The sequence below is a fragment of the Alosa sapidissima genome, chromosome 8 (genome assembly GCF_018492685.1).
Source record: "Alosa sapidissima isolate fAloSap1 chromosome 8, fAloSap1.pri, whole genome shotgun sequence".
NCBI classification, from domain to species: domain Eukaryota; kingdom Metazoa; phylum Chordata; class Actinopteri; order Clupeiformes; family Clupeidae; genus Alosa; species Alosa sapidissima.
The window spans coordinates 12,786,015-12,798,278 of NC_055964.1; the positions used below are offsets into that span (position 1 = coordinate 12,786,015).

Consider the following 12,264-nt stretch of genomic DNA (forward strand, 5'->3'; position numbering starts at 1 on the left):
AAGCAAACATGTTACTGCAGAAATCCATATTTGTTTTCCGAGCTGATCTCATGAACGCATTTTCTTCGGAAGTCAGGCTTGTCACGGTCATCACGAACGCAGCATCACAAAAAAGGGGTTTACTGTTATCCCGAGCCTCATTACCCAGTGAGATGAAAAGCATAGTTTGACCCACTATGTTTACACACTCATTCATGTCCACACAAAGCTCACTCCCTGAGAGAAATAGAGTGTGTCGTTATCACTGTCTTTATTCTTTGTCCTTTCGTTGATCAAATGTGCGTTCAGCTCACCGAGAAACAGAAACCAGAAATTTTTAGAGCTTATTTAATGGTAATATGAAGTAGATTTGTCCATGGATCCAGGCATAATTAAGAAGTTGGCTCCAAGGTACCATCAGATTAAGGAAATATTAAGGGAGCCTCTTCCAAATGAAAGTACCCTTAATACGCATTAAGACGTGTTGGTTCCAAGAGAGGAAATAAGATGAATAGAAGTGTATTTTAAGGAGTTTTAAAAGAGTTTTATGTTTTCTGGTAATGCTTCTCTCTCAAGGAGCCTTATGTAACCTTGCTGTGTGTGTGTTTGTGTGCATGCATGTGTCCTCGCTTGCAGATAAACCTGCAGAGGAGGATGCGGGTCACGGGCCTGATAACACAGGGGGCCAAGCGCATCGGGAGCCCCGAGTACGTCAAGTCATACAAAGTGGCCTCCAGCGACGACGGCAAGACCTGGAGGACGTACAAAGTCAAGGGCACCGACGAGGATATGGTGAGACGGCTTTTTTAATTAGCCACTTTACACTCCGAGCTCATCTTCCCATCTCTGTCTCCGACAGCAATCCCCCACCCCCAACCCCACCCTCCTCCTCCTCATCAGCCTTCAATCCCCCTTCCGCACCCACCCTTCTTTCCTGGTTTTATGACATTTTAGATTGAATTTTTTATACTATTTGGGGATAAACGAGCGCCATATGGGTCTCGCAGGCTCCACGGCACTTCATCATATCTTTGCGGAAGTGTGTGTGTGTGGGTGGGTGCATGGGGGCGTATGTGTGTGTGTGTGTGTGCGTGTGTGTGTGTGTGTGTGTGTGTGTGTGTTTGTGTGTGTGTGTGTGTGTGTGTGTACATATCTGCACACACATGTGTATGTCTTGGTTAGTAAAACAGTCTCTTTCTCTCTTTCCCTCTCTCTCTCTATCCATCTCTCTCTGTCTGTGTCCCAGACTCTCTGTCTCCAGGCTGTTAGCGGTGATTTCATTTAATGACTTTTTGTGCTTTTCTTATCTCACTGCTCTGTTTTCGCTCCCTCATACCCCCATGTCATATTTGTTTCATGACGCTCATAAAAAGAAAAAGGATTCTAACAGGTTGGTTATATGAAACCTGGCTCATGTTATGGATTGTCTTCTTGTGCAAATGTCTTTTCCAGAGGACAGATCTGCCTCTGAGGTTAGCCACAGGTTGGGAACTGACACCACATTTGTAATATTATAATATAATAGAGCTTTCAGTCTTTTTTTACACTGTATAATCTATGCAGTATATACAGTATGTGATTGTCTTTATTCAATAACAGTCTTTATTAAAAGGCTTACAGTATGAAGATTGGTTTTGAAATTTGCATTAAGATATTGTTTTTTTAAAGGACTTTCAGAAGCCAAGAAAGTGCAGTCAACTTAATTGAAACACATTGAAAACAACCAGCAACACCCTCTCATTCCTTTCCTGGCAGATGCTGTTAGATATGCTTTATTTGAATATGGATATGTACTTTTTTCAGGTCTTTCGTGGGAATGTTGATAACAACACACCCTATGCCAACTCTTTCACCCCTCCGATCGAGGCCCAGTTCATCCGCATCTACCCCCAGGTGTGCCGGAGACACTGCACCATGCGCATGGAGCTGCTGGGCTGTGAGCTCACAGGTCAGTCACCTCAGCAAGGTGTCACAAGCAGAAAACAAAGACAGAGAAGGAAAAACTAAAAACACGCTTACACATTCAAATGTCCTAGAACAGTGTTTCTCAAAGTGGTCCTTGGTATGAAAAAGTTTGAGAAACACTGTCCTAGAATTATTGAGAGAATTGCTTTAAAAAGCTTGAAATGTTTACCATGTTGTTAGTCGCTTTGGTTAAAAGTGTGTCAGCCAAATGTAATGTAATGTAACGTAATGTAATGTAATGTAATGTAATGTAAAATGATCAACCAAACTAGCATACCAGGTGTTGGCACTTAGCACAGGAAAGCTGCAGATGTAAATGGTAGAACTGGAAGTGGATAATGGTTAATAGTGGTGCAATGAGAATGCGACTATTGCTACTGTGCATACCATTGTGTTCCCCATTTGTTTTACATTGTTATATTTTGGGGCAATGCAGGATGCTCAGAGCCGCTGGGCCTGAAGTCAGGGCACGTTCAGGACTACCAGATCACAGCCTCCAGCATCTTCCGGACGCTCAACATGGACATGTTCACCTGGGAGCCGGGCAAGGCGCGGCTGGACAAGCAGGGCAAGGTCAACGCCTGGACATCCGGCCACAGTGACCAGTCCCAGTGGCTACAGGTAGGTTACAGCTGCCTCCACTCTCAAAAGCAGTTGTCTTTGGCTGCCCACCTGATTAGAGTTGGTGGTGGGCCTCCACTGCAAGTTGCCCAGTTATGTCCCTGCTGTGTTTGGATGCTTCTCTATAAAAGCTCCCACCTCCACCGCTGTTGTTTTGGCAAGCGGCCCAACCCATCATCAGCGTCTGAACATCCTCGGCTCTCAGTGTCTGGTGTTGTTTCTGTTATCTTTGGATGTGTCTCTACACACACACACAGACACACACACACACACACACAGAGACACACACACACACACACACACACACACACACACACACACACACACACACACACACACACACACACACACTCACTCCCACCCCAGCCGCACTCAAAGCCACTGTTTGTTTCACAGCAAGCCCAACCCTTCAGCCAGTCCCTGATGATATAGGTAACAGCCGACTCTTCTGCCAGAGCACTTGTTTGCTTTTTTTGTCTAACAGTTCACCTCATCTAAGGCAAGAAGGAGGGAGGGGGGTGTTCTCACAAGTCCTCACAGTTGCTCGTCTCTGCTATGTTGGGATGGATCTATGTGTGCTGTGTCTGAGCCAGTGCCTCTGCATTCATTAAGGTAACTGATCACTGCAAATGGAGCCTCCGGCAGAATCTCATCCCTCACGGGCCGCGGTCAGGCTGTCCGCCCACCAGCCTGTGAGAGGCGGACACTGCACTCGCCACACAGCCAGTGCCGAGAGATTCATAAAAAGTCATTAGAGTCGAAAATGCGAAAGAACAGGAAAAAAAACACCTGAAAGTCTGCTTTCCGTTATGAATTCGTGGGAATGAACTCCCCAACAGATGTTTGGAGTTACTTGGACTTGGCCAGATGTGACTGCCACGCCTCTGCCGAATGCTGCCAAGTGTCCATTCCTGCAGTTTACAGTCACATCAACAGGTTGAGGCCATGTTTGTTTGTTTTTTGTGCAGGTGTGCTTGTATGCAAGCTCCTTGCCCCCACCCCTCCTTCTCCTTCTCCTTCTACAACGCTTTCACAAGCCAAAGAAAGTGATTTATACACACCGTAAAAACATTTTATTAAAAAAATAATAAAAAAGTTTTCATTTGATGCTGCCAGAAGAAATGAACAACTGTGTGTTCCTCTGGCCAGCTTACAGGTTGGCCACTGTGGAGCAGGGCCTGCCCAGATGCACTCTGTAGCAGCTGATTGGCTGTCTGTGTCAGTAGTGAGAACTTAGAACATGGATATATAGGATCGCTTCTCCCCATTTTCTGATCCTCAAGTGAAATATATTGTTTGTTTGTTTTGTTTTTTGTGTGTTTTCTGTTGTTGCTGTTTTTTGCGTGACAGTTCAATGAGTCTAACAAAACATAAATCCTCGTGGAGTCATAGATAAGACAGGTACTTAGCTGTATGTCTGGTGCCAAACTAAGCCAAGTCGTGAGGTCCGGCTCAAATTGATCACCACTGTGGGAAAAAAAGGTAAAAGGTGCGAGGCAATAATGCATTCTGAAAAGGGACAGGCCAGAGCCAAGGCCCGAGGTGAAATCCATCAGCAGTGTTGAAGATGTATTACCAAGACTGTGCTGCTGCCCACCCGTCTTTTCATTTTGGTTAAAGTGTAATAAGAAAATGTCAATTTCCAGGCAGGCGAAAACACCCGATGCACATAAATAACAGAAAGTCCACGCTGCATCATCTGAAATGTAATGGTATGAAAAGGGAAAAAAAATCCTTATTCAGGCACCTATATCTGAATTTTAATCATAGAATGTGTAATGAGTTTTTCCAGTCTCTATATGTCCTCCATGGCTCCATTTAAACTAGACATGGCTTGAATACAATATCAACATTTTCAACAACAATCAGGTATTTTAAAGCTGACAATACTCCCAAGAAGTACACATCCACCTAGGCATTTGGCATTTGAGAGTCCTTTCTGAAAAAAGATAGGCCCTATCTTAATGATCTGAAACGCAAGTATCAAACGCAAAACGCAAGTAGCTTTGTGGGCGGATCTCGGGTGCTGTTGCTATTATACCGACTGGATAAATGAATCTTTGCGCCCTAAAATGGGTTGGTCTGAAGTAGCATTATTACTCATAGGTGTGGTTTGGGTGCAATAAACCAATCAGAGCGTCATCTCACATTCCCTTTTTAAAGCAGGCGCGCTTGTTCCATGGCGGATTGCTATTATAATGGATGATTTGGCAGGCGCACACTACTGTAGGAGCGGTTCACAGCCGAGGAGACCGACGTTCTCACCAGGGTCATAAAAGACAGAGAAGTGGAATTGTATGGGGATGGGAGAAATCCACCCAAATTAGCTTCGGTTAAACAGGCGTGGGAGGAATTGTTACAATTGTTTTCACGGCTGGCATTTTTCTTTTTGACAAAATGTACATCAAGAAATGTCACAAATACATACTTTCTGATGTTTTGGGCTCATTCTAACTGAATCACAAGGTTATGAATGCATAGTGAGATTTTTGCAATGTAGTCTGACATTTGACCGAGATTATTTTGCTTACCTCACTATAGACGATGCAAATCTTCTGTCAGATAAGCTCTCCTCTCCTGTGCTGCTGCTGGGGCATTTGGGTTAAATGGTATCAGCAGTTCAACATCATGTCTCCTTAAGTCCTCTAATATTTACTCATTTATGTCATCAACACATCCATGATTCATGGAAATGCTGTGTAAAACACAACACGTCACAAAGAATGCTGCGACTTTTTGGGGACTTTACTGTAAAGTGCCTCCTGACCTATCCAAACACCTGAAGCGTATCTTCAGTATGCCGAATGTTCGTTCAATTACACTGAGTGTTTTCGATTACATATCATTGCCAGGAGATGCCAGACATCTGTCAAAGCCTACATTCCTCCTCACTGAGGGAGAGAGAGGTCTGTCTGGGCCGGCAGACCCTCTCCCTCCCGCGTCTATTTCTCTGTCCCAAGATGTACTCCATCTCACTGTGCAATAGACAACTTTACTGCGTTGTGCACACACTAAGTTATGGCCAAGCATGCGCCCTTAAAATAGAATCTGAATAGTGCGCCACTGACTTTAGACTAGGTTTTTTCTGGTCTGTGGCGGAATTGTTTTCTGAAACTGCAAAATAGCCCCAGGTAACGTTTTTCGCCGGAACATGCCTCCTCTTTTCGCTGAACCGCCCCCGGGAGCGCAAGTTCATATCCTAATTTACCGATGTGCGTCTGTGGAGGGAAAAGCTAGCTGCACGTCAGATAGCAATGATACAGTACATGCGATACATACAAAGTCAATTGCGCTATAGAGTGCAAGATAGAGCCCTATGAGGTCTTTTTGTATGTCAATGTAATTTTCTGGCAACAAGTCAGCATCCCTTGGCCCAGAGAAGTTTGAAACATTATTTGATCTGTTTTAGGTAAGCTCAGGGATGTAGTGGAGGCTAAATGCAAGTAAACACAGTTTATCCACCTTTAATTTAGAGTTTATTCGCCAATTGCACTTTTAACATTCAAAAATCACATTGTATTATCTACATTCACAATATGCAGGCTACACTCTAAGAACCATTTAATACAACTGATATTGTTATAAACATTGGACAATAACCTCCACCATCATCAAATATGTTCTGAATGCCTTTTATATTAAACAATATTTTGTAACACTCTAAAAACATCTGCTCCAACTATAGTGGCTGTGAATAAAAAGGCAATTACATGTTGTCCAACAATCCATAATAAACCTTTATGGTTATGTGTGTGTGTGTGTGTGTGTGTGTGTGTGTGTGTGTGTGTGTGTGTGTGTGTGTGTGTGTGTGTGTGTGTGTGTGTGTGTGTGTGTGTGTTTTTTGGTGTGTGTGTGTGTGTGTGAGAGAGAGAGAGAGAGAGACTATGTGTAAAAGTATGTGTATCTGTAAAAAGGACACACACACACAAAAGTGAGAGAGTATGTGTAAAAGTATGTGTATCTGTAAAAAGGACACACACACACGAAATATCCTCTCCATAGCTGTTGCTATGGTGAATAATCGATTACCAGTGACATTACAGAACAATTTTAGACTTGACAGATTAATGGAATTAATCAAGCTTAATGACAAATTAAGTATTCCAATTCATCAAGACAACTCCAGTGTCGCAGTAGCAGAAATTACCCTGCCCACTTCACACATACAGCCTGACTACATAGGAACAGTCTTCGCCACTGAATCAACGGTTTTGCTTCTTATCTCGGGAGTTCAGTTTGTGTTTTTGTGTCTCCTTATTTTGTGTGGCTGTTGTAATACAAAAACAAATCAGACAAAAAGTCTGTTGGGACAGATATCATCTTGGTTTCCTCTGCTTGGCTTTCCCCCCGATAGTGTTACGTTTTATTGGTTTCTGACAGAACTTGTTGGATTGTATGTATTTAATCTTTTTTTTTTCCATTTTTTTTTTACATCCTACATTTCACATTCTGGCTTTTTGACATTTCATACTGTATGCTGCTGTTAACTTTCTCTTTTTCGTCTGCCCAAAAAGTAAACCAGCCAGATCCTCAGGGAGAAATCCCTTTCTCAGCCCAGACTATTTAAATAGCCATTAGTCATTGAGGACTGAAGAGTCTTTTCCCCTGCCACTCTGAAGATCAAGCAGAATAAACAACACGGCCATGATGTATCTCGTCAAGCTGTTGGAGCCACCAAAGCTGTTGAGCAAGCCAATTATAAACCTCTGCAAACTCTTTAAGTGCAGCTGAGATTATGTGTGTGTGTGTGTGTGTGTGTGTGTGTGTGTTTTCTTTCGTTTTTTCATCTGTCTGACTAAGAGTGTTTCGCCTTTCCCTGTTTGAGAGATTGTCCATGACACAGACATCAGAGGATTTTGTCATCTCTCTCTCTCTTTCTCTCTCTCTCTCTCCCTTCTTCTCTATATTTCTCTCTCTCCCGTCTTCTCTCTCTCTCACTCTCCTTTCTTCTCTCTCTTTCTCTCTCCCTTTTTGTCATCTCTCTCTCTCTTTCTCTCTCTCTCTCCCTTCTTCTCTCCCTCTCTCTCTCTCTCCCTCCTTCCTTGTTGATTGCTTCTCTAATGTGCTGATTCAGCGTCGGGTGGCTCGACCCGTCTAGCAAAACATTCCACTCCTCCCACTCGCACATTTAACTCGCTGTCCCAGCTCTCTGCTTTCAACTGCCACTCTGAGTTGTTGATCCAATTACTGTAAGTTTTGTTTTAGCTGCATTTTTCCAAGTCTACCTCTACTCTCCCCTCCATGTCTGGCTCCTTCCCCTTAAACTCTGCATAATGAAAGGATTTTGTTCACTGGTTTCCCCTTCAGACTGTTTGAATGCTATGCGATGTGACACCCTTCTTCCCCACCTAAAACACTGAGTGCAATCTGCCCACTTATCCACTTCACTATGTTGGTGCACATTAGCAGCCACTATGGGCACTATGTCTGAACATTCTATGCCAGGTCCAGTAAGTATTAATAGTTATTTATTGATTATGAATTGATGGATGCAACATAATGTGCTAATGTAGTTTACATATACCGTACTAATGAAGTACATGTGACCACCACGTATGCACTAAGAGAGATACATTGTTGGGTTCTGGCAAAAAATATTTTTGTAAGTGTATAATGTGGGGTGAACTAAAGTTTTATAGCCTCAGGATTCAAGGCTGTTGCAGGCAGTGACTATATTAGAATAAAACATAAGCAAATTATAGAAATATCATCTAATCCCAAAACAATGTGTTTTAATGGGATATTAACTAACTGATAAACACTATTACTTATACTATGATACAAACAGCATGTACAGCACAATACAGAGAGCACAGCTCTAGTGTCTGCCTACAGTCAAAGGAGCTTCTGAAGGTCTAATGTGAAATTTCAATCCTTTGTGATAAAAAACAGTGTAGTGTCACTAGTGCCTATATATAATTGATTTAGCGAGTGCCATTGAATAATGGCAGCTTTCAGTGAAGCCATGTCTGTTTTGAGATCCAGCAGTTTCATCCAACTGGTGCCACCTCTAGTTGCAATGCAATATTTTCTTTACAAAATCTCTCACAATTTTCTCAACATACAAAGTTAATCTTGATTTATGAATGTCCATACCAGCACCAGAGTAGCAAAGAAAATCTACATTAAAATGGTGGTTGTAGCACATAGAAATACAATTTTCAGATTGCGAGAACATTCCCAATCATAATCTTCAACAAAGCTTCAAGATGAAGTATGAAAGCCGTTGCACAGAGCTGCCAGGCATTCCAGCTGGCAGAAACAGATTTGTTAATTATGCACATTAACAGGCACGCCACATAGCACAGGGACTTTGCCAGCAGGAGCTGTTTTTCTTTACCTGCTGAATGTTATAGCAGTACAAAAGAAAGCTGGAACCATATGGAATGTTAGACAAATAATGTGGGTATACTCACAAAAAAATGTATTAGTTCCAGTAACATCTGTCTGTGTGCCTGTGTGTTCTTTGCATAGCAAACTGATTGTCCATTTGTCTTCACACTTGGCATGTATCATGCTACTGGCACAAGTGAGTGTAGTGTTAAGTTTGGCGTCGGCTGGATAAGAAATGCAAAATATATCATTAAAAGAAGCATATGTCGGCTCTTGTCACTCTAGACACTCTTGACACTCCCACATTAAAAGACATTATGTCTGACCTCAGCAATATAGAGACCACCTTTGGATGTGATTTGTTTACATAAAAACCTTCAGCGGATCTTGACCTCAACCACATGCCAACCTGACACTGGGTGTTTCTGTTCAAGTGGATTGAAATGGCAAAGACCCTTTATTCCATTGGCTGCAAGCATTTACTGTAAAAGCTTTGTGCCTTTTTCCATGTGTCCAACCAGGTGCATACATTAGGTGTCTGCATCTGTGTTGGTTAGCAGCCCAATAAAATAAAGGCTTTTTACCATTTCAATCCACTTGAGTGCCTGGTTCTGGATTTGTATGCCAATAACTTTGTATGCACATATTTGAACTCTATTTCCACTAATTACCATTTCCCCTCCAAGAGCACCAGTGGAATCAGGGATACAAGCAGTGCTCCTGTTACCTCTTTTGCATATGTAGACTTTTTAAAGTTTATGGAACTTTCACTCTGAGTCTTGCGTTGTCTGTAAGAACTTAGATCCCTAAGAGGTTTTTGTGTTTAATGGGCAGAAGCCATTTTGTAGTTTGTGTCTCTTTGAGAGATTGTCTGAGAGACGTTTTGTTTGACATCTTCAACTCACTGTTTGTCCAAACAGAGCAGCTGAAGGACCGTGGAGAGGGAAGGCGAGGGGGTGACTAATGGGCGTTATTGTGACCTGTGCAAGCAGCAAATCTGTCATGCCGTGTCAAGTGTTCTCGCCTCATTAACACAATTAACCACCGCTGCACAGCCTTGATTTGGAGAGCGGAGAAAGCAAAGGTATTCAAATCAGATGTACAAGAGGCAAGTTCAGATCCAAACCAGCCTTGGCCTTGAATGAAATGTTAGGGAAGAAAATCTCCTGTGTGGTGTTTTATAGAACGTACAAGTGGTTTTGGTAGCAACCCATACAAAGATAATGAACATTTGAGTTTTTTTTTGTAACTTTGCCATTTACATACAGCATGTTTGCGTGAATATCTGCACTTTCATGGGCATAACACTGATACATAGCTTACACTGAAACCTAGGAAATATATGGAGAGTTTTTGCCACTCCCCCAGTCGAGAAAAAAAAAATCCTGACCTGGTTTTCCATTGTGAGCAGACCCAGACTATGTTTTCATGTTCCATTTGATATATCCGGTTTGCCCGGGCATTGACAGCCCTCCTGCTGTTTGCATACAGCTGTGGAAATGAGCTGAATCGGCCGATGAAAAGCGCAGTTCGTCAGGCGAACCTTGACACATGGAACAGGGATGAAGTAGCAGTAGGGGAGTGGAAGGGGTTCATCGGTGTCATTTTGACTCACTCTAGGCCCTTTCGTCTCCACTCACCTCTCTCTGTAGATTCACCTCACTGGTTCCTGACTCAGCCTTTCCACACAATGAGTTGGAAATATGGTGTGCTTGCTTTCTTTATATCACAGGTACATATTCGAGACAATCTGATACAAAATGCAAGGAAATAAAATCAATCAATCAGTCAGCTCATTTAGTGATGTCCTAATTGCCTTCCAAAAACAGATAGATCCATATTTCCAAAAATAGATGATCGTTCTGGATAAATCTGGATACATAATTAAATGGACATTTTCAGTATGGTAGTCTGCTCATGCCCCACCCTTGCTTGTGTTGATGATGAATGAGTACAGCAGCAATGCTTGTCACATGATGCATCCTACTAATCACGCTCCTCTGATGGGAATGTCTCTATTTAGTGTGGTCTTAACAACCTGTGAAGGTTATATTCGAGCCACTTGGAAGTCCCATTTCCTTTGCTCATTTGTCACTCGACAGCCTTGGTGTTTTCGCAGCTAATTATCTGCCGTACAGTGACAAATATGGGGCGCTGTTTGTCTGTAGTGCGCAGATAATTAAGCCACGGCGCTAATGCACTGTCTGATGTGGACGGCCTCCCGAACGAAAAGTTTGAAGTGGCCGTTATGATTCCATAATTGGACCGTGCTAATGTTGACCAGGGTTCGCGCCCTCGCTCTTAACGCCTAAGAGGAGCGTGTGTGATTGACCACAGTCCTTGGCGCAACCTCCTTGGCAGTTTGTTAATGTGTCTGGCCAGGGCTTTGTGCTTTGTGCTTGGACTGAGCAATAAGACTTGCAGTGGTCAGTGAGGTCTGAAGGTCCCGTCATATGAACCGTCCAAGTGTTATGTAATTCAGAGCAACAGGGGCATACAAGCTCTTTGGCAGTGCAATCAGTTCTTAACGCCAAGTAATTGTGCATTAATTAATTCCATTATCAGTTAATTATTCTATGCCAGCTCTTAGGAGGACAATGCAGCAGATTTGAATTAAAAGTTCAAACTAAAATAGAAAGAAGTGGAAATACTCCATAAAAAAACATCTTTACTGAAGGATCTGTGTTGATGTTCTGAGATAGAAGGGGCTGAATCCCATCACATGAATGGCAGACATAAAATTCAATTTGCATTATGGCAAGGGCAAAAAATAATATGTGTGATATGTGTTAACTTAAAGGAGAAATCCGGCGAGTTTTCACACAGATCTTCATTTCTCAAGGTCACTGAGTACTATCGAAAAAATGAAAACAATTTGTTTTACCTAGCTCAAGTTGCTACAGCCAGCAGCTAACGCATCCAGGTAGCTACGGCGCTACACTCTGGGGGCATGTCCGTGAGCTCCCATGTACATGCCCCCAGAGTATAGCACTGTAGCTGCCTGGCTACATTAGCTGCTGGCTGTAGCACATTGAGCTGAGTTTTGTGCTGACAGTACTCTGTGACCTCGAGGAATGAGATTTAACTCGCCGGATTTCTTCTTTGAAAGGACAAAAGAGCATCAAACTGTTTGCATAAGCTCCTGCCATATGTAAGTTGCCTCCATCTGCCAGAGAGAAAGAAAGGTGTTAGACATTATTTGAAGACAAAAGCAAGACTGATTTCCTCTGGATTCCATCACTCTAATTACAATCAAGGCTCAAAAATATTAATTACAAATAGTGTTGCCATCATTGTTGTTTTGTGTTTGTTTCCACAAGGTTGCAAAGGTTGCAAAAGAAACTGCATGGAAGTTGTGCATCAGTT

General features: G+C 42.6%; 1 protein-coding gene across 3 annotated transcripts in view; it reads left to right on the top strand.

Moving 5' to 3' along the window:
* edil3a (EGF-like repeats and discoidin I-like domains 3a) overlaps nucleotides 1–12,264 on the top strand; it is a 127,169-nt gene that overhangs the window by 91,591 nt on the left and 23,314 nt on the right. For all 3 annotated transcript variants that reach the window (XM_042101733.1, XM_042101734.1, XM_042101735.1), the window contains 3 exons: nucleotides 616–771; nucleotides 1,783–1,927; nucleotides 2,381–2,565. In XM_042101733.1, coding sequence (XP_041957667.1) covers nucleotides 616–771; nucleotides 1,783–1,927; nucleotides 2,381–2,565 — 486 coding nt within the window. The remainder of the gene's footprint in view (nucleotides 1–615; nucleotides 772–1,782; nucleotides 1,928–2,380; nucleotides 2,566–12,264) is intronic.